This window comes from Ranitomeya imitator, chromosome 2 (assembly GCF_032444005.1).
Source record: "Ranitomeya imitator isolate aRanImi1 chromosome 2, aRanImi1.pri, whole genome shotgun sequence".
NCBI classification, from domain to species: Eukaryota; Metazoa; Chordata; class Amphibia; order Anura; family Dendrobatidae; genus Ranitomeya; species Ranitomeya imitator.
The window spans coordinates 188,342,587-188,366,595 of record NC_091283.1 but is presented as its reverse complement, the minus strand read 5'-3'; the positions used below and the strand labels follow the sequence as shown (position 1 = coordinate 188,366,595).

The following is a 24,009-nucleotide window of genomic DNA, read 5'->3' as shown; positions in this document are numbered from 1 at the left end:
TTTTCTACCTTGATATGGACTGTGGTCATAAATCAGCTGAGAGGAGCTCAGAAAAAGACAGATAAAAGAGTAACAAACTGCCCGTCAGACCTTCATAGTGGGCCAACTGGCGGAATCCCAGTTAACTCATTCTGCAACACAGAGGCTGAAGATGGCAAACAGTGCAACATTTTTAATGAAACCCAATTTAAAAAAATATATATTTTTTAGCCCCAATTATATGTTTTTAAGTAAAAAAAAAATGGCACCAAAAGGTTGTTCTGGACTTTTATATTAAGGACCAATCCATAGAAATGGTCAGAATGTTTGGTCTATCTGGAAGAATGGTGGCCGGAGAAGAAAAGGTGATCGCCACCATGTGAGACCATTCATGTGCGGGGGCTTTTCATTCATGGAGGGGGCTCACTCATGAGTTTGATCACTGCCATGAGTACAGAATGGGATCTACACCTCCTCCAAGAGCAACTTCTCCCGATGATCCAGGAGCAATGTGGTGACGATGCTTTTTCCAGGAAGATGGAGACCATGTCATAAGGCAAAAGTGATAACTAAGTGACTCGGGGAACAACACATTGACATTTTGGGTCCATGGCCCGGACACTACCCAGATCACAATCCTACTGAGAACCTGTGATCATTCCTCAAAAAGCGACGTATGGACACAGAAATTGTGATAACTCCAAGCTCTGATTGGACAAGAAAGGGGCCCTTTTAAATTATACAGTATGTACCCTAGAGTGGCTGTTGAAAAATAGAAGTGATCCCACAAAAAAAATTTTTTTTTATAAACATCCCCCCATGTACCGCCATGTAAAAGTCTTAGGTGGAGATGCCCTTTAAGTCTTAGTACGCCATAGCTGTGGGGTGACAGGGGGACTATAGTACATTCATGTATATTTTTTTCCATGAGGAATCTCTACCTGTGTAATATTTCACATGCATCATCATTCACAGCGCCCTCCGGCAGCGTGATAAATAGGTGTCTTGTGCCATGATTGGTCGGACGGGACATATTTCCTAACACGTATAGCTTCCTTAGATAGGAAAGTGATATGTAGCAGAGGATGTCAGCAAGATTTGTGATCCCAGTTTCCCCCCTCGCTCCCTATGTGCTGACAGCCCTGCAGGCTACATTGCCTTCACCTTGCTACATTCATCTTTTTTTTTTTTTTTTTTTTGCCATTTTTTTATTTTTATTTTTTTTTGCTCCCGGGAGCTGGATCTGAAGACAACCTGGCCGCAAGCACCGTGATTGTAAGCAATATCGCTTGCTGTTCCTTTGACAGTATGTCCCACCCAGCGAGTTATTCGCCCCCCTCCACCTTTCCAGTCCTCGTTCTCAAAGGAGGGGGCAGGTGCTGGAGCAATGAATAGGAGAGAATATTTTTTTGGCAGCAGTAAGTGAATTGTTTAACCCACCTTCTCCTTCACACCCCCCCCCCCCCCCCCATCCCCTCCACCCCATCCGAAAACTATCGCACGCCTCCAAACATAAAGGTAAAATTAGTCCAGGGCAGGCACAAGTGCGGGGATCTGCTCATCTGCGAGGTATGGAGGCTGAAGCCACCTGTCCACAGGTGACCTTACGTCGTCTCGCCAGGCTAAAGGACAGGACGTGTGCCCAGGAGAAGGTACTGGTGCTTTTAATTATTATTATTATTAATATTATTTTTATTATTATTATTATTATTGAACTGCTGGAGATGGGCATGGAGCTCCTTGGAGATTTCGGAGGCGTTCAAGGAGGCATCAGGGGAGGGAAGCAGTGTCAGACACCAGTGGCATTGTGTGGCGCTTTGCATCTGGAAGGAACACTGACATCTCTGTAGACCGGGAAGCTCAATCTCTTTTCATCCAGAGCCTCCTTTTGCTCATCCGTAACCCATGCACTTTTTTATTTTATTTTTCCCAATCCTACAGGTAGAATGTGACCAGTAATCTTCAAAGAAGAAAAAAAAAACTCCTACAGACTGACAGGTGGGGTAAGGGACGGCCCGAAAACAGTATGAGACTGAAGCTGAGCGTGTTGGACCTGTGTCACACCGTGCTCTACGTTGGGTTGATGCTCTGCGGAGAAGGGTAAGTGCAAGATCTACATTCAGTCATTGTAGACAGGACAGGTATGTTGATCGGGTTAGCAAATGAAAGCCCCCCCAGATTATTGGGGTATTGATTATAAGCGGTACATGCAATGTAAGCTGGCATAGAAGTAGTAGCTAAAGAATGAGCAAGGTGTGCCAATGTCTGCCCTCGCCTACAATGGGCAGTGTCGCCACAAGTGATGGTTTTTGTGACAAAATACCACCTGGCGCCACCCCCGGATTTGGCAAACAAACACACCTGTCTCTACAGCAACCTATTTCCCTGCCAGCAACCTGCGCTCTCATATTTTTCATTCCTCCTGGCTTTGTATGTATGTGTATGTGTGTATGTGCAAGTCTAGAGCGGATTGTTCTCAAAGAATGCAGCAGTCTGGCAGCTGTAGTCCGCTCCTCCTGGCACAACTGGTCCCCCCACCTGTTCCGTCCATCACTCCCCCCTTCCTTAGTATGATGTGGGGAAGTCCTCTTCCGGGTGCCCCTGTGTGATCTCTGGGCACCCTGTCTGTATTCTTCACATATGGCAATGTGCTGCGCTGACCTGTTCATTACCACAGTGCAGGATCCAGGTACATGTGAAATCAGATGAGCTGGAAAAGAAGTGTAGCAGTTCCAGAATATGGTTATATTATGTGCAGTGAGGACTTTGTATTACCAAAGAGGTCCAAAGTTCACAAAACTTTTAAATACCCCCTAGCTACCCAACTGTTTTGTGTGGGATCTATTAATGCACCGACTCCCTTGATAATATTCATTTAGGGAATTACCATGCATGAAAGTCTCTGATATATAAGAATATGTTCTCTATAAATATACAATAAATAAGCAGATTTATTATTCTGGGTGACAACCTCTTTAGGAGCGGTAAAAGGTGGCTATAATTCAGCACCAATCCAAGACTGATGACTTAGAGAGAAACTGAACTTTAACAAAACTTTTCACTTGCTATTGAGATCCATTCTGATCAGCGGGGATTCGAGTCAGTGGTGGGTTTGGGTTTTAATGGCTATTCTCAGGTTTGGACGTTATCCCATATCTATAGGATAGGTGACAGCATCTTGATCGCTGTGATTACGATTAGTGGAAACCCCACCGATCCCGAAAATTGGGCCTGTGTGAATTGAGCAGTGGTCAATGGTACGCACCGCTGCTTCATTCATTCCACCAGATATAGCCAAGAGCTGCGCTCAGATGGTCTTTGGCCCTTCCATAAGAATGAATGGAGCGGAGGTGCACACGATCGACCATTGCTTTATTCTCAGGGTCAGTGGGGTCCTAGTGGCTGGAACCACAGTGACCGAGATAGGGCATCCAACTTTCAGGAGTAAAAACTATTGATCTTCTTATATGAGCTAAGGAGCCCTTTTAGGCCCTCCTAGTCTTCACGACAGGGGTGCGAATGCAACCCCAGGACCTTCTATAGATACCCCCTTTGTCTGATTACTGAGACTCTCAGCGATTACTGAAGCCAAGGAGATGCGGAGGGCTGGAGACTGAAAACGCACTTGTGGTGCCTGATTCATTATTGTATTTATGCCTGTTTTTTGTTCAGCTTTTCTTTTTTAAGCCCGTTTATTTTTTGTGCCAAATTCTTCTTTTACTTTGCACCTATTTTGCAGTGTATTTTTTACTTAACACAACCAGGGAAAACTCAAACATAAGAGACCCAAAGGAGTATATAACAAATATTTATTGATACAATATAACAAAGCAAGATAAACACTACCAAGCAGGTAAAAGACAGATACAGGTGGTCCGCATAAATAACAATAGCTCAGACCCTGACCATGTACTGAAAAAAATAGCACTAATACTAAAGAAATAACAAAATCAAAAAAATAGTATAATTGTGCAAATACCGAATGTAAATTCTAAGGTGCAAATGCTAGCTAAAGTGCTGTAATAATACAGGTGCTACACTAATTAAGCCACCCAGGCCCCATTCAAAACCTATGCTGGAAGCACACCAATCCTAAATAGTATGCAAAGTGCATGGAGTGCCGGGATAGGGAGAAATGGGATAAAGTGCACACATATGTATAAGGTCAGGGGATGCCAAGAATAATAAAGTACGTAAAAGGAGAGAATACCTACATGCAGAAAACCATCTGAAGTCCTAGCCTGCCGCCTCAACGCGCGTTTCGCCGGTCTTCGTCAGGAGGCGTATTTTTTACTTGTTTGATTTTTTTTTGTTAGTTCACCAGCGTGCACTTTGTATTGAGGATACTTGTGTCCGAATCTTTATTTTGCGACTTTTTAAAAAGACAAAACATTTGTGTTCAAATGAACTGCAGTTCCGCACCACCATGACCATCACCACGACCATCACCACGACCATCACCACGACCACCACCACGACCATCACCACGACTATCACCGCGACCACCACGACCACCACCACCATGACCACCACCACCATGATCATCATCACGACCACCCTCCCTGTGGAGTGATTTATTTTTTGCTCTTCAGAAATATGCGCTGTGTGCGCAAATGTTACAGTTGCATGTATCATTTTAAAGGCTCATGCAACTTTTTCCTCTAAAAAGGCACAAAAAAGATAAAAGAAAAAAAAAGAACATCTTTGATTTTGCACAAAATTCATCAACTAGTGTGCTCTAGTTTGAAGAATTTGACGCAAAAACACAGCAACACATACCACAAGACAAAAAAAGAATCAACTCTTATAAAAAACACATAACTGACAAAAAGGGGCCATAAACTTTTCTATTGAGCCCCTTGGAGGAAAGTAGTGATCAGCTGGGTACCTTTGCCCTTCTTTTTAGCGATCAGTAGAGGTCTTAGCACTCGGATTCCACCAATCAAACTTTCTGAAATGTTTCTTTTGAATGTCAAAAGTTTTGTGAAAGTGCAGTAACTTTAGCAAACAAAAAAAAAGCGTGAAGTTTTAGAAAAAAGTTTGTCTCCGTGGGTGTGTTTGCTTGTGTCAGATATATGGTGGATAAAGTCCATACAGTACTATACCATCCACATATCTCCCCCAGCACTGCCACTAGTGATGTAGTATTACATGCTGATGCTGCCCATTGAAATGACCAACCATAGACACGAGAACTTGGTCTGCTTGCTCCATGTCAATAGACCGAAGTTGCAAAAATCACCTCTTTCTGCAGTGTCCACATACCCTAAACTAAGGAGTCGTTTTTACTAGGTAAAGTAGTTCATGATCATATATCCCAGGAATGGATTGGACGTTATATACTGTATAAAGTCATGCCACATAGCTGCCTCTTATTCATGTACTTTGGCAGATGTGCCCAAGGTAGACATGGCTGTAATATCTAGGCATGTTCCAGACACGTTATACCAGACCAGACAGAAAGGAAAATCAATCTTAATTAAACAAGCGACTGCATGGGAAATGGGTGAGGCATGTCACTCTGACTGCTAGATGAGCTGCAGATATATACACCATATAGATATGCATATATGCATATATATATATATATATATATATATATATATACAGTATATATATATATATATATCTATACTAGATGTTGGCCCGATTCAAAAGTATCGGGTATTCTAGAATACGTATGTATGTATGTATGTTGCGCTGTCAGTGGTGTTTAAATCCCGCACTAATATCGCTGATTGGCTGATATCCGAGACAGACAGACAATTAGACCCTTAGACAACACAATGGCGGCACTTGACAGCAGTGGAGGACAATGATGATTCCAGAATTCGCGGCAGACTGTGCCCGTCGCTGATTGGTCGAGGTCGGCTGGCCTCGACCAATCAGAGACTGTGCCCGTTGCTGATTGGTCGAGGCCTGTCGGCCTCGACCAATCAGCAACATCTACAGGCCAGCCGGCCTCGACCAATCAGAGACTGTGCGCGTCGCTGATTGGTCGAGGCCTGGCGGCCTCAACCAATCAGCGACGCGGGATTTCCAGGACAGACAGCCAAACCCTTAGACAATATATATATATATATATATATATATATATATATATATATATATACACATATATACAAAATTGGAACAGCATCCAAAAATACCTTAACCGTAGTGCAAAGCTCTCCCAGCCAGTAGTCCAATGGCTTCCAACAATATGAGCAAAATAAGAAAAACAGCACAAAAAAATAGAAAAAAAAGTGGACTTTATTGCCTGAACGGCGTGGCAACGTTTCGGTTACAAAATCCTTTTTTTGGCTTTTTTTTATATACATTCCATTTGAATTCTTGACTGTTTTCCACATCTCTGCTTCTTGTCATTGACCTGGGATCCTTCATTATTTAATTTAATAGTGTAAATATCAGTCCCAATCATGTGATGGGAGACTCAGAGAGGCACGATACATATGGTCTGGTTATCAGAGCTATGTCATGTAACAAGCCATGCACCTTTGTGCCTACCACATGATCGAGGTTTCCACTGACAGCAAGCAGAAGTCTTGAACATGTCCAAAACTCATACAGAAAGTGTATTAGAAAGTTGCATAACAGTTGAATTGGTCAGAAACTGGAAGAGCCAATTGAAAAGCATGGCTGAGAGGATAATTTAGGCTTTAAAATGTTGCATGACCAACCCCTAAATATCTGCTTCGACCTTGGATTTCTTTCTGATGATGGAGCACCACCAGAATCACGCAGAAAAATAAAAAAACTTTTGAAACATTGTTTTCCCAGACAGGATTCAGGAGTTTTGCCAACTTTTCTGGGAGTCCAAAAAGTATCTCCTCCAAAGATCACAGTAAGGCTCGGCACACATTTATCCTGCACTCTGTGCTGAGCCCTTACATCGGAGTTTTTGTGTAAATCTCTGAAATACGTGAGTCACACTTAACCTCTGGTGGAAGGTTCCCTATAATGAGGCAGATGGAGGCACTGTGGATACTATCTGACCTATGATCCTTCGGTGTCCGTCTTTTGGGCAAGCATAAAAGCGCCGTCGGCCACAGTTTTGTGCACTTCTGAAATGAAGGAAACCGCGGAACAGAGGCCAGATGGAGTCCAGAGTAACTCTGCTGCCGCATGATAATGAATAGATCTCTCGGGGGTCTCATCTGAATGAAGTCACTCGGAGATTTAGATGTAAGTGCTCACTGTAGTGCGCTGGATAAATGTGATCCTAAATGTCATGTAAAATGTTCCATACAAAAACTTCAATTGAGTCCACAAAAAAAGCTATTACCCGCTCAGCTCTGTCATCTGTTTCAACGGAAATATAGGGGGCTTCCACATTACTTATAGTACAAAGGCAATGGAAAATAGCTATATCTCCACGCCTCCCAAAAGAAATTCAGCAAATTCTGCACTCCCAAATCCAAATGCCCTCTCCCACAGTATACCTAAACCACATTTATAGCCGACAGGTTTGGCATTTCAGTAGCAATGATAGCCCTCCTAATTTACAGGTGTGTGTCTCCAGAAGCATGAGGTGGGCACTACAACGTACTGGGGCCTAGAACATACTGGTCACTACAACGTATGGGCACCACAATGGCAGTTTGCAATTTTTACTCAGCAATATCCGCTGCTGTCTGTTTCTGGAAAACACCCATGGAGTCAAAATCGTCACTACACCTGTAGATACATTTCCAAAGGTGTATAATTTCCAAAATGGGGTCACTTGAGGGGGGATTCTGTTCTTCTAGCACTTAGAGGCTCTGTATATAAACTATTCTAGCAACATTTGTCGTCCATTAAGAAAATAGAGCTCCGTCCCTCCCGATTCTCACTGTATGGGTAAGCAGTACTGTACAGCCACATATGGGGTATTGCCACATTCAGCAGCAATTGTGGGACAAATCTCTGTGTCATTTTTACCCATTTCCCAGTGTAAAAATGTAAAATCTTGAGCTAAAACAAAATTTTGGTCATAAAAATGTAATTATTATTTCTTCAGTACCCAATCATATAAAATTGTGTGAACCATTTGTGATGTCAATATGATCACTGCACCTGTTCATAAATTCATTAGCAGGTGTAGTTTGTAAAATTGGTCACTTATGGGGGTTCTTCTTTTCTGGCCTCTCGATTTAACAGTAAAATCTGAACTCCAATATGGCGCTTCTTCCCTTCTGAGCTTTGCACTGTGCCTCAAAAGTAGTTTTCAGCTATATATGGGGTATTGGTGTACTCAGGAGAAATTGCACAACACATTTTAGGGTCCATGTTCCCCTGTTACCCTTGTGAAAATAAAAATTAGGAGCAAAAAGAAGGTTTTTTTTGTGGGAAAAATTGTGATTTATTTTTATTTTCATGTCTCAACGTTATAAACTTCTCTGAAGCACCTGGGGGGTTCATGGTACTCATCATACATCTAGATAAGTTCCCTGAGGTGTCTAGTTTCCAAAAGGGTGTTACTTGTGAGTGGGTTCCAGTGTTTAGGCACATCAGAGGATCTCCAAACATGACATATTTTACATAAAAAATTAAACGGCGCTCCTTCCCTTCCGAGCTCTGCCATGCGCCCAAACAGTGGTTTCCCCCCACATATCGAGTATCGGTGTACTCAGGACAAATTGCACAACAATTTTGGGGTCCAATTTTCCTGTTACCCATGCAAAAATAAAAAAAATTGGGTCTAAAGTAAAAATGTTGTGAAAAAAAAGTTACATGTTAATTTTTTCCTTCCACATTCCATTAATTCATGTGAAACACTTGAAGGGTTAATAAACTTCTTGAATGTGATTTTGAGCACCTTGAGGGGTACACTTCTTAGAATGGAGTCACTTTTGGGTATTTTCTATCATATAGATCCCCCAAAGTCACTTCAAATGTGATGTGGCCCCTAAAAAAATGGTTTTGTAAATGTTGTTGGTAAAATGAGAAATTGCTGGTCAATTTTTAACCCTTATAACTTCCAGCAAAAAAAAAAAAAAAAATTGTTTAAAAAATTGTGCTGATGTAAAGTAGACATGTGGGAAATGTTATTTATTAACTATTGTGTGATACGACTCTTTAATTTAAGGGCATAAGAATTCAAAGTTTGAAAATTGCAAAATTTTTAAAAATTTTCCGATATTTTCGCAAATAAACACAAGTCATATCGAAGAAATCTTACCACTATCATGAAGTACAATATGTCATGAGAAAACAATCTCAGAATCAGTGGGATACTATCAATATTTCCAGATTTATTACCTCATAAAGTGACAGTGGTCAAAATAGTAAAAATTGGTTTGGTCAGGAAGGTGAAAACAGGCTCCGTTATGAAAGGGTTAACTCTCCGACATTATCTGTTCAGCGTCCCAATGCATATTAGACTTCCACCGAACCCAATGATATTGGTGGGTCCGGCCGACATTAGTCTAATGTGTATGGGGGGCTTTGCACATCTTGGAGAAGCAGACAGCAGGGGGCATTTTACATAAACAGTATGAGTGCCTTGGTTTTCACAATATTGTTATTATTATTATTTATCATAGTGCCCCTGACCCCCTCTTATTTCCCTATCATCCCACCAGTAGGAAGCTACTTTTGAGGTGCCAGTAGGCCCCATCTACTATTGATACTACACAGATGCACATACGAGGCAACTAGGCCTAAAATCTCTCTTTGTTGTCCATAGCAACCAATCAGATCTCCGCTTTCACATCTTAAACTGCTCTTACAAAATGAAATCTGCGCTGTGATTGGTTGTTGTGGACAACAAAGACAGTTATGATAAATCCGCCCATCTTCGTTTTATTTAGAAGGTGCCGACACATATGTAGTTTTAATATAAAGCCGAAATGGCGAAGCGCACACTGTCCCCCTCCCGGTTTCATCAGCTTCTCGCTCTCATGAGGCCCAAGTGGGCATCCCTTGTATTCCGTGATAAATAAATAATAAAAACGTGACTTTAGTGTTAAGTGACAGAACGCTTGATCTGTTAGCGGGACACACAGGCGTTTTGTTCTGGGAGGCTGGCAGAGAAAGGCCCCTTGTGTTGTTTTGGGTAGTTCAGTTACAGGCTGTGGATAGATCGATAGAGGATTTCATGACCTGTTATCTGCTACCATTCCGCCCCCACTGCCCCCGACATCTTTGCCCAGCCTGGCACAATGGGAGAACAAAGTTTCTCATTTTAACCCGATCGCGTCTAAATGCTACAAGTTGAATTTGGTACCAATACCTGCAGCATCTTAGTCTATTAAAGGGGTTGTAGGCACCCTATATAACTGCAGACTTGTGAATCTTCACAGTATGCGGTGTACACATTCTCCAGTGTCGGCGTCAGGAGCTGGCGAGCATGTGACCGCAAGTATGTGATTTGCATACAAGTCACATGCCGACTAGATGTGTGCAGCCTCGCTCAATACAAGGGAATTGAACGACGCAAGATACGTCTAGTCGGAATGTGGCCGGACAACCCCTTTAACTGTCACAACATAAAATGAGAAGTCTGTTACAGACATACATACTGAGGGTGCAGATGACATATTTGCTGAAGATTTTCTACTCTGAGTTGCACGTGTGAATATAGTAGTAGACATGCTGATGAGCTTTTACAACTCTCATATGCTCATTATGGAAATTTCAGCGCAAAAAGTGGCATGTGGGGCAAATTTGGAAAACACAACAGGTTAATTATTTCATTGCTGATTTCACTTTTGTATTTGCATTGGTGTTTTGCCACATATTTGTGCAAATTTGGAGCTAATGAAAGGAAATAAATAAATAAAAATGCCATGTATAAAAAAAGTGTCTAAAACCATGACTCCATGTGAACATAGCCTAGCACACCTACACGCTTAACTAGGAATATGATAAACATAATTGTCCCAAAAACCCTTACTTTAGAAAGGGAAAAACTTCATAATCAATAGAAAATATAATGACTCCTGATACAATAGGTTTCTTAGATTCAAGAAGCGTCTTAAAAATTATTAGGCATCCCTTGCATTACTCTACGTTGAATTGTTATTGCTTTTCAAAGTATTACTTGTCATGTACTGTATTTGCCCTCCCCTACTCCCCTTTACTCATATCCTCCCCCCTCCCTTCCTCCCCTCCTTTCATTCCCCCCCCTCCCCTCCCCCCCCCCCCCCCCCCCCCCCCCCTCCAGGTTAAAATACAAAATTCCAATAAAGTTCTTTGGAAAAAAAAAAATTATTAGGCATAAAAAATTAATTATTTATTAACTTACAAAAGTTATACAATAAGAAAATATAAACAATAAGGTGTCTCATGCCAAGAGTAGATGCAGTAACAAAACCTTTTTTGGGCAATATATAGGATAACAAACAAAATAGTTGCTGGCTAATATTAATTTTAGTAAATATACTTGTGAACAACATATATTAGCTTGTCATACTAAGTGTCCCATGGTGCCCAAAGTGGATTAATGTATAAACGTACTTATTACCTAAAACCAGAAATATTGATCAAGTCCACCAGACAGGTAATGATATGTCCCTCCACCCTGACGCACGTTTTGCCTTACTTCTTCCGAGGGCGTTTATACCGTTTAAAACTTTGTCTGACCCACCTTGGGAGCTCTTATTGAGAACTTTGTATGATAGGATCATTCACATGTCCAATTGTTCTGCATATAAGAAAAACAAACCGATTATTCTGACTTTGATCAGAGTTTTGGTCAATGTGTGTCCGAGTGTCATATGTGGAGACATTTTTTAAAAAAAAGCTTCTCCACCTTTTTCATTTTTTATACTCCGTGAAAATCGGACCCCACTCGAATGTTATCTGAGTGTGGTCTGATTTTTTAACGGACTCACTGATGCAAGTCACAGATCAAAATTGGATATTTTCCGTGAACCAATCAGTACAAGGAAGAAATTGGATATGTGCACAGCCCCGTAGAATATCATATGTGCAAGTACTGTCTGTGAACACCGCAGATAGCAATTATACGGGAAAATCGGATGTGGTGTGAGTGAGCCCTAATACAAAGAGAAGCTTGAGAAACCGCCATCACATTTTTTTCTCATAGGAGAAAAGCAAATGATACACAAAACAAAAAATAGATGATGAAATAAAATAGTGCTGCCATATGTTGGAGCGGAAGACATGGCAGCACATGATCTTAAAGCGGCTGTTTGTTTTAGAATTGTATTGTGCCATTGAGTTGCAGAGGTCTAAAATAACAAACAACTGTTAACTCGCCCTCTTTGGGTCCACCACCTGTTTCTCTGCTGCTTCAATATTTGTTGATTGGCTGCAGCAGTGATGTGATGTCTACAGTGTTCTTCACACTGCAGACAATCACTGAAGACAGCGTGAGCCACTGATCTTTGTAACCCAGTGGTACAATATAATTTTACAAGGGACGACCCCTTTAACTTCAGAATAATCCACTTGTGCTAGGTTTTGGCTTATTTTATGTCCATGGTATCTATATATCTGTATGATGTGATAGACTTTATATCCAACATCAATCCATGAGAAGTCGTGTAACCCACGGTGTGCCTCTAGGTGTCTTCACATCTATGACTGCTACCAGGGCTCTGCTTGTTGGGCCCATTTTCCCAATTGCTTCTCCATTTCATAGTGTGCATCAGTAGAGGAAATCTATGTACTACAATGTATGAATGACCCTCAGTTCTCTGGTGAATCAATATTAATGAGGTTGTACTGTCTCAATGCCCCGGAAACTAGCAGCATTGCAATTATAAGAGGGTCTTTTCATGGTGTTATACCACTTGAAGGGAGCAGGTGCAGGTCTCTCCTCACTATCTTCATGCCCCAATTTCCACTCTATAAAACTGCGCATCCATTGTGTAACTTTTGACTTACAATTTATTTTTTTTTAATTCCAAAATTGTCAGACTATGTAAATGATCAAGTTCGTTTTATTCATTCTTTTTGGCTTTTTTTTTATTTACACTGATCATGCCGCCATTACCGTCCTCTAAAGGTTATATCATTCCTTGTCTTCTCTTTGTCAGAGGTGTGTCTTCTGTCCTAGCTCTTGGGGCCAGTATTATCTGCCGAAAAATGCCAGGCCTTTCACCGAGACAGAGAAGCATCTGTGAAGCCCGTCCAGATGCCATGGTAGCCATAGGTACGGGCGCACGTTTAGGAACCGAAGAATGTCGTTATCAGTTTCAGCAAAGCCGATGGAATTGTAGCTCTTTGGCGGAACCAAGTCTCTTTGGACCGGAGCTAAAAGTAGGTACGTGTGAGGTGCCTGACATATATAATAATATTATAGAAGCCTGGCATGAGACCTACGCAAGGGGCAGACATTGTACGGTTTTCTAGCTGCTGGAATTCCAAGTGGAAGATTGCCTTCCACTGTATTGAGGTGGCCAAACATCGGAGGTCTAGGTTGGTACCTTTGGCCAACAACTACCGAAATCTTACCTGGTCCCCCATAAACATGGATCATTGTCTCCGACAAGCCTACTTGGTATGTCAAAACGAAGAGGGAGACAAGACATTGCCATACTTTTCTGATGGTATCTTATCTCACTGGGACCAAGAATTGGGCAGGTTAAAATTCAAAATATCTTCCATTGGTGGAGAATTGGGTGACTTCCCTACACACTAGACGGTATGGCAAGCCCACCTGGCCGACATTTACCCAATTTATGTGGGCACCTTATGTCCTTCAAATGCCCTTTCCTGTCTACTGTTTCTTAAATTGTGTGTTTCAGGGATTATAACCTGAAGATAATGGGGTATTCCAACAGTAGGATCTGCCAATGAATATCTGATGCCTTTGTCTTTAAGAATTGGTATATCCAGGGATGTAATTATGGTTTCATGGGTCACTGATGCATGTGGGCCTGGGTGCCTGAAAATGGTCAAGTGCCTGTATTGGACGTAACAGAACAGCAGTACAACTATATGACTAAAATTGGCCGTAGCCTAATGATAGGTGTCTGCTGAACTGCCCGTACTATGCATGCTCACTACAGCCAAGTGTGCATATGTTCTGAATGAGAAGTAGGTCATAAGACGCTGTCAAACACCTCTAGTGGTAGATTATCTCCTCTTAAAAACAAAACAATTGGGCATCTTGGAATTCAGTATGCCCAATCCTTTAACCTCTAAGCATGGTGAGTTCAGCCACCTTAAGTCTATTGTGCATTGCCACCTATTTAATGGACAGGAGATACATTCCAGAGTTCTGTGGATCTGATCTATGGGATCCAAAATGATCCTAGGGGCACAGTCAGATGACCGTATAACATGGCCGACGATTGCATCGGAATGCTCGGACTGGCCATCTGCTCTCTTGACCCAAGTGTGACAACTGCATAGAAACACATGATGCCACGCTCAGGTCAGGAGAGCCGCCGGCCAGTCCGAGCGTTGCGTTGCGATTGTTGTCCGAGTTATGCGGCTCTTTGACTGCTGCTTTACAGTGGGGCTTAGTCCTTCATGGACCATGATTGTTGGGGGGAACACAAATTTCTATTCGGGCCCCTCAGTACATCTTTTGGGCAAATATAAGCTCATAAAGCAATTTATTCATAGAAAGGTATTGTACATTAATCCGTTGCTTACTCCCTGCATTGCACTGTTGCGAGGACATATATAACAATGAGAAATGTATACAATCCCGTCCTGTCATCGTAACTCACTCTATAGTATAAATACTCACTGAATCGTGTATATATATATATATAAATGAAAATATTCTGTATCACGTTATGTTTTATTATCTTCCTCTGTCCAGAAGACAATCACGAAATGTGTTTCCAAATTCCTTTGTCTCCCGGCAGTAAATCACCAGTGATTGCAATGTTACCGTGTTTGCATTAGATAAATATTTCTTTCCATATGTTGTGTTATCTTTTATATCATTATTTGGGTAATTTTCTATGGTGGACACAATGGTATTTATGCACAGTTCTGTGTGGATGTTATCACTGGCATTGCTAAAGTGCTTTATCCAATGGTGTCCGTTTAGATCAGACAATGGCACACAGGGGACTTTGGGACCCCAATTCGGTGTCCTGCAGTCAGACCCCGGAGGCATCATATATTTATTCACCTATCCTGTAAAAAAAAAACCCTGACGTATTGTCCGCTGCGGAAATCCAAGGCCGACCTGCTGCTCCATGAATTTGCAGTTTGTTCCACATGATCAGAAGCCTTGTTGTCATGCAATCAACTATCTAACCCTTGGATGTCCTTATACGTAAACCCATGGGAAATTACCACTTTTTTTGTGCTGCATTTATTTCTGCAGCAGGACTAAAAATCTGCAAAAAAAATATTTGCAATGCACGTGAAAAAGGTTGCAAAAAAAAAACCGTTGACACACATGTAATGCAGATTTAGGTGCAGGATCCGTGCTTCAATCCATGTAGAATCTGACCTGTGTGAACCGTTGCAGAAAAAGTTTGCACTCCTATCAATCTCGTTAAATGTGGACATTTTAGTTTGATTTTCGCATAAGGCCAAGTTCACACTAGTGGATTTTCCACTAGTGCTGTCAGTAGGACCAATGTTATTCAATCTGCATGTGAAAAAGGATTGCTGGTTTCTTCCGGGTGTCGAATGGTCGAATGAGACTCGTCCATTCCAGTCCATGTGTACAAAAAAATAAAAAATCAGATGTTAAAGGGAGTCACTGTATAGCATCTGATTTATTATGAATACATTACAATTCTTTTATATAGGAAACTGTATTTAGACTTGTACATTTTTAACAACTTTTACTGTACAAAAACAGATTTCACATGCATGACCAGTAAGAAAAAAAAATCATCCGAGTTTTCTAGATGAAACTCCAATGATTTTTTTATACACTTGTGTGAACTTTAACAAAACACCCAGGCCCCAAAGTAACTAGAGAATCATGGTTAATCTTTATTAGAATACATTTAAAATCAATTAAAATAGAAAAAATTATACTAAGGGACGTCAGTGTGTCCTGACCAATGCAAATGCTACCTAATAATAATATTGTATACTGTGACACAGACCCTCTATGAAAGTATAGAGAAGAGAGAATAGGATTCTACAGTGCTTGCTGACACGCATAATACGGCGGACTGCAAATTTAATATAAAAGGAAAACAATCTATGTAGGTCGCATCCAATGACTCCTCATATCACCCAATACATTTCACTGTAAGGTGAGATCTCTACTAAGAAAGTATGGCGCATGAGGGAATAGAATTCTAATAGTGCACACTGACACCCAATACATGGTAGAAGGCAAACTATTAATCATAAACCTCCCACCGAGGGACCCGGGTACATAGTTCAGTATCGGTCTTAATACAGTCAACAACATTGGTCAATCATATTTAGTAAAGACTGCCCAGTAATAACAGACAAAATTACTATCCAAAGCGAGATAATGGAAGTAACATATTGATATTATAAATGTCCAGTAAACAGCTGTGTATAAGGGAATGTAAGCATGCACAAGGTAGGAGCGGTCAGGACTGTTTGCAGTGGCGTCCCCACACCCCGACGCGCGTTTCGCCTCAAGCTTCTTTTTGGAGCTGCATGCCTGAGTTTGATCAGATACTCAGATCGCACTTGGCAATGCAAGTCAGTGGAAACCATTGGACTGCACCTGGGTGCAGTTCGATTTCCACGGACTGACACAATGGAGAAGAGGTAGACATTTTTTTTTCTCCATCTTCTCTTTATCCGAGAGAATTGGATCTGATCAGAGTGTGATTTGCATAATCATCCCGATTCTCTCAGATGAGAGAATACACGGTGGTCTGCGCCTGCCCTGTCTCTAGTCTATGGATAGGATTTTACACCCTATCCATAAAACGACATTAAGTGCTCATTGGATACAATTCCCTATACAGCAATGTGAAAATGTGTGTAAATGGGTTAGTAACTGGCTTAGTGATAGAAAGCAGAGGGTGGTTATAAATGGTATAGTCTCTAACTGGGTCGCTGTGACCAGTGGGGTACCGCAGGGGTCAGTATTGGGACCTGTTCTCTTCAACATATTCATTAATGATCTGGTAGAAGGTTTACACAGTAAAATATCGATATTTGCAGATGATACAAAACTATGTAAAGCAGTTAATACAAGAGAAGATAGTATTCTGCTACAGATGGATCTGGATAAGTTGGAAACTTGGGCTGAAAGGTGGCAGATGAGGTTTAACAATGATAAATGTAAGGTTATACACATGGGAAGAGGGAATCAATATCACCATTACACACTGAATGGGAAACCACTGGGTAAATCTGACAGGGAGAAGGACTTGGGGATCCTAGTTAATGATAAACTTACCTGGAGCAGCCAGTGCCAGGCAGCAGCTGCCAAGGCAAACAGGATCATGGGGTGCATTAAAAGAGGTCTGGATACACATGATGAGAGCATTATACTGCCTCTGTACAAATCCCTAGTTAGACCGCACATGGAGTACTGTGTCCAGTTTTGGGCACCGGTGCTCAGGAAGGATATAATGGAACTAGAGAGAGTACAAAGGAGGGCAACAAAATTAATAAAGGGGATGGGAGAACTACAATACCCAGATAGATTAGCGAAATTAGGATTATTTAGTCTAGAAAAAAGACGACTGAGGGGCGATCTAATAACCATGTATAAGTATATAAGGGGACAATACAAATATCTCGCTGAGGATCTGTTTATACCAAGGAAGGTGACGGGCACAAGGGGGCATTCTTTGCGTCTGGAGAAGAGAAGGTTTTTCCACCAACATAGAAGAGGATTCTTTACTGTTAGGGCAGTGAGAATCTGGAATTGCTTGCCTGAGGAGGTGGTGATGGCGAACTCAGTCGAGGGGTTCAAGAGAGGCCTGGATGTCTTCCTGGAGCAGAACAATATTGTATCATACAATTATTAGGTTCTGTAGAAGGACGTAGATCTGGGTATTTATTATGATGGAATATAGGCTGAACTGGATGGACAAATGTCTTTTTTCGGCCTTACTAACTATGTTACTATGTAATGATTGAGTTACTCACTAATGAATTCTTCAGATTAATTACATTATGATTAGGCTTTTGTTAATAACATCTTGAGGGGATAATAAGAATGCCATTAATAAATGAATCTTGATGACAGCTGTGATTACTGATAAGTGTTATCTTGATTAGAGAACCTACCTGCACCGACATGTAAAAAAAAGAATTTCCTTGTCTAGTATCTATCTATAATTAATTGACCTCCAAGATAATAATGAGGATGAAACCAAAAAGATATGAGGAAATAAACATGTTGAAGCTTTTGTCCTTTTTGGGATTTTAACTTGGGACCCCAGTAATACAATGCAACAGTGATAACTACTGTGTGAATCCCATCCCTGCATGTTTTATAGATGGTAAATTATAGAAAAAAACCATATAAATATACAAATATAACAAAATAATCTTGATTTTTTTTTTTCCTTGACAGGCAGCCGAGAATCAGCCTTTTACTATGCCATCCTTTCTGCCGGTATTGCCCATGCCATCACCAATGCCTGCAGTCATGGAAATCTGACCTACTGTGGTTGTGACCGGGATAAACACGGAAATCAAGACCAGGATAAAGGATGGAGATGGGGAGGATGCTCTGCAGATGTAAAACATGGAATACGCTTGTCCAAAGAGTTCCTGGATGCCAGGGAGGTTAAGCGCAATGCCCGCACCCTCATGAACCTGCACAATAATCTTGTGGGGAGAAAGGTATTGCAAGAATTATTTGAAGAATTTATATTTTTTATGGCCCTAAAATAGGCAAGTATTTGGTACTTTTCCATGATCTGCTGCAGGCTCAGGCCTCCTCATGTCTTGGTTCCATGTTTCTTGGACGCCCTTTTGGTAGTGGACAATCCTTTGGTGGCAGCAGGAGTTCTTCATGGCCTGTCACATGCTTGATAGGTGATGGGTGGTTTTTCCAACACGTGACCTCTTCAAACTTAAAGTGTTGAGTCTCTGTGGACCCACCGGCTTATGGACTGGGTGCTCAGGAGATGTGGCCAAGACTTGGTGCGGAAGATGTACTGTAACTTTCGTTCCTAGTCATCTCTGGACCATCTACACCAGTGGTCTCCAACAAGTGGCTCCTTTAGATATTGCAAAACTACAACTCTCTGCAACAGACAGGGCATGCTGGCACTTTTAGTGTTGAAACTGCTGGAGAGCCAGAGGTTATCCTTTACACTTCATTGAGCCCTCTAATAGTATATGTAGTGTAGGAATACCAGATACAAAGTGGTTTAAGACACCACTCTTGGGCAGTAACACTATGGCAAGCAGAGAGAAAAAACTCTGAAGATCTCAACAATCCCAGGAAAGTAACATTTTTGGAATAGTCCTAACACGAGAAAAAATTTGATGGAAAACACCTACTAAAAAAAAACCCTCCAACACATCTATTAAAGATGTAATGTACACTCCTCAACATCGAAATTGCAAAACACCAAGAAAAGTCATGGGATTCTGGAGATCAACAGGATCAATAGAAATGTTAATTATATGAAAATCCTGGAAAAAAAATATAAATATTTTGAAAATGTTATTTCCAATTTTTCGTCATTTACATATCAGAAAATTGTCTGTCCATCCTGTCATTTCTAGAATTCCACTTTTTTTTCCTTTTTGGTGTTGCAATTTCAAAGTTAAGAAATTGCTAGATTTTACATTTATGGATGAAATATACAACATTTTTTAGATTTTGACAGGAAACAGAGACCTTGGAAACTGAGAAGCGATTTTTTTGTAAGGTAATTATTAATCAAAATGATAAGATGGATGAAGGTTCCCCAATAGATAATTATATAGAAAAAGTTCTTTATACAAATTTTTTCTTTTAAAAGGAGTTTAGGTACGTCTGTTTAGGATACATTTCTAGTAATTGGAGCAGAGAGTGGCTGCAAATAGTTTCTGGAGGACCCAAACACATCCAGGAGGAAGTTGATTTCAAAAGGATATGTGTAGTACTTCATTTCTCCTCTGTGGGTGCTATAGGGAAACTGAACACTTTCCACCTGGTTTCCCTACTGATTAGATCTAATCACTGGGGTTCTCAGCTGCCGGATACTTTGTGGTTATCAAGGGAACCTGTCAAATTGTAAATGCTGTGGGCAACATGGTATAAAGAAGGAGAAGCAGAGCAGAATGATATATAAGTTTGTCAGAAAAGAATAAGTAAAATGTATATTTTATTCATTGAAATCCCTGGTGTTTGTAAGTAGGAGTCAAGTAGGCGGTCCTACTCCATAGGCGGTCCTACTCCATAGGCGGTCCTACTCTGTGATTGACAGTCATCTGTATGTTACAGTGGACCTCAGTCCCAGTGTTAGTTTCTTATCTCTTCTTATGTTTGTCACCTCTAGCTCTTAGAGAAGAACGTCCGCTTGGAGTGTAAGTGTCATGGCGTCTCCGGCTCCTGTACGGTGAAAACCTGCTGGGTGACTTTGCCTAATTTCAGAGAGGTGGGCTTCATGCTAAAGGACAGGTACAAGGAAGCAGTAATGGTGGAACCCATGAGGGGACGACGTCAACAGCTCCCAACTTTTCTCAAGCTTAAAAATCCTCAAAGTTACAACAAGCCAGCAGAGACCGACCTGGTGTATATAGACAGCGCCCCTAACTTCTGCGAGAGGAACCACACCTCGGGAAGTATGGGAACGCACGGACGCCTGTGTAACCGCACATCCTCCCTGTCTGACAGCTGTGAGCTCTTGTGCTGTGGTCGGGGATATAAGACCTTCCAGTATATCCACACGTGGCAGTGCCACTGCAAATTTCACTGGTGCTGCCACGTGACGTGTAATACATGCAGTGAAAGGACGCAAGCCTACACGTGCAACTGAGAGAGAGCACAGGGGCACTGGCCAAGAGGGCAAATGTGGCACATTTTCTGTAGACAACACACTTTGGATTGCTTTGTGATACTGCAAACGTTTGAGTCACTAAATGGAGAAGACATTGGACTGAAAAGACATTGGTGGACAAGAGACATGGAGCGACTATGCTGCAGAGAGTACATGACCTGATCATACGTGGTCAGATGCCCCAACTCGTGGCCTTTTACCTCTTCACTTGTGTTTTAGCTGTAAACCTTTTCCCCTTGGAGGTCACGGTAACACGTTAAATCCCAACTTATACGATGTGTAAGAAATATGGTTCAAATGGATTTATTCAGCTATACCAAGGATGAGAAGCTCAGGCTCAGATATCTGACATGGGGTCAAGTAGGCACATTGAGTGTTGGTTTGTAAACTGGTCACTGACAAGGAGGACCCAGGCAGTTCTTGTTTTGTACAGTCAGGCAATTAATGGTCAATGTGTAATACCATTTTTTTCCAGCAGTGGCCACTGCAGGGAAAGTACTTGACTTGCCACAGCTTCCGCTGGAGGTTCTAGGAGCTGGAATGGCAACAATCAGCTGATCGATGTTTTTTTTTTCTTCGCGACACAGTGAACCAGAAATATAACTGTGAGTTTCTCTTGTTATTTTACCCTTGAAGCCTGTTAGGTTTTGGTTAGGTTCTTACATAATGCGCACACCCTAGTGTCCAGGCGAATAGGGAAAGGTGGAGCTCCTAAAATCTCACATACTAAGGATATTCGTGATCTTCTGCATCTCCACTGTGCAGGCAAGTAAAATCATGGAGGATCAGAGCCTCCTGCTAACCTGGACTGATTTTTTTTTCGTGTTGGGACTTAAACCTCGAAGTCTTGACCTACGTGTAATGACCAAATTAGTTTCTCAGTTTGATTTAAAATGTTTTGTGAGATTAGAAAAGATTTGCCGGAAACAGCTCCACTCTTGCGTAAAGGCCGTGTTTGGTATTGCATTTGGTTAAATATGGCTCAGCTGCCATACCAGGCATAGACTACGGCACAAGAGCGGCACTGACTTCTGTTATCACCTACATGCAGAGTATGTAATATGGAGACACATGGCACAAGCATGCACATGGTCACGTACCGAGAGTAGTGCGCAGACATAGGATCGGCTCATTAACACTCGTCATAGAATCTACGGCGCCAGATATCACGCCAGTGTCATATAATCACGGTATCAGTGCTAGATGTGGCAGTGTTTTTTTTTTTTTTTTTTAAATAATAAATTATGTAGCGTCCGCAGTAAAGAACTTTGTATTTCATGGCAGTGCTTTTATACTAGCAGTAAGTATCGGGAAAGATGTGCCAATTATAGTATTATGGCGGTATATGTCAGGGGTTATGACCCTGGGGACATCAACTGGGGCCCTTCTTATCCTCTCTGTCACCTTCTATGGAGACAGACCACACAACTCCTTGGGGGTCTGGTGCTCAATATGCCTAACATCCACCTACGTCCCCCAACATCTGCATTATATGTATGGCACAGGTCAGGAGGAAGTGTTTGGAGCTCCATACCTGGTAGGTGCCGGCTGTTTTACATAGCTCTGATCTCAGCAGTTTAATACCTTAGATGCAGTGGTGACCGGTGACCGCATCATCTAAGTGGTTAGACAGGAGGACGAGTCCTTTGTAGGTGTCATGGGACCTCCACGACAGTATCATCGGGTTGTTTTTATGGCAACTGGGGGGGGTACATAGGGTGGGCTCAGTTTCAACTTTTGCCATGGAGTCCATGATTTCTAAATATAGGGATCTACAACACAGCCCCTTCAAATAAATCAATAACAGTGCTGTTTCTCCTTTATTTTGATGATTCGTGCAAACCCCTGAAGTCAATCTGCCAGCGATCAGTAAGTGATCGCATACCCCAGGGACATGGGATGCTTTGCAATCACTCCAGGAGGAGGTATAGAAAAGCAATGGCGGAGGGAGTGATAAGATAAGTGAGCCTGAAATCTTACTCAATTTGCCTTCAAGAACTGTAATATGTAAATAAGTGGGCGTAACTTAGCAAAAAGGGGCACGGTTTAAAGCGGGACAACGTGTGTCATAATTTGTGCAAACTAACCAAAACGATAAGCAACGTGACAAAAAATGCATCCAACAGCCAGTCTAGAGACAAAAGGGGCTCACTTAGCTATAGACAGCCAGCCCCCTTCTCTGTCACAGCCAGTGTTAAGACAGAAAACGGTGGGAATATCCAGAAAGAAAATGGGCCTGGCTTAGCTGTTGAAATGAGCAGTCAGCCAATCCACTTCACACAATGCACTGGTCGTCTGCTAACACAAAAAATGCCGGTGACTCAGGACTGAGAGAGCTACATCACGATCGGGACACCTGGCATAGTTTAACTATAATAGTAAGTTATATCTCACTCATTAAAGCTCATGTATTATAGGCAGGGCCTCACAACACCTTCAAGGAGGACTTGTCACTTGCTATAGATATGTAATTTATTTTACCTGGTGTAAATGCCGCTGTTCTCGTGAATCCGGCGATGTCTTTCTTTAGTTCCTGCGCCTCTCCGTTCCTGAGATATGACCCCATCTTCCCTGTATGGAAATATTTTGAAGCAAACTGGGCGTGGCTCTCATGAAGACTCCCATAGAGAAAAGCTGAAGACCACACCCACTTAGTAGATTTACATACAAGGAAGAAAGGTCCATATCTCAGAAACAGAGAGGCACAGGAAAAAAAGAAAATCATCACTGGATTCAGGAGAACAGCGGCATTTACACAAAGTAACAATATTACACATTTATGGCAAATGACATGTCCCCTTTAATAGATATTTTAACCCTAAATTTCCCCCAGTTGTTCCTTAGTATTGATGTTCCCCAAGCAAGGGTGATAACTGGGGTTCAGTCACCGGCTGTCCTAACTGCTCAGCCAAGAAAAGTGCCACAGGGGAGTTGGAGCGCCCACGTTAGGGCAGTGGGGTACTCGGATCCGGGCCCTCTTCGGTTCTCAAGGGGGATGTCACGGTGGCTGACCCGGTCCGTGGCCCTAGGAGACGTCCGTTAATAAATGGGGGAAGGGTCTTTAAAGGGATAGTGTTCGTGACGCCACCTGTGGTATTCGGTCAGGGTGACCGACGCTGCTTAGGGGTCCGCTGGGGTGATGTGATGGCAGCTAGATGGTATACCTTCCCACAGGTGAAGTATGTCCCCAGGGCTTCCCAGAGTGTAGATG

At 41.9% G+C, this 24,009-nt stretch overlaps 1 protein-coding gene across 1 annotated transcript; it reads left to right on the top strand.

The window, feature by feature from the left end:
• Window positions 1–1,084: 1,084 nt before the first annotated feature.
• Window positions 1,085–22,028, top strand: LOC138662568 (protein Wnt-7a-like). Its single transcript, XM_069748357.1, has 5 exons — window positions 1,085–1,631; window positions 1,921–2,079; window positions 12,966–13,192; window positions 18,374–18,645; window positions 20,298–22,028. Exons 2-5 carry the CDS (start codon window positions 2,006–2,008, stop codon window positions 20,775–20,777), a joined length of 1,053 nt encoding a protein of 350 aa, XP_069604458.1. The 5' UTR covers window positions 1,085–1,631; window positions 1,921–2,005; the 3' UTR covers window positions 20,778–22,028.
• The last annotated feature ends 1,981 nt before the right edge of the window (window positions 22,029–24,009 follow it).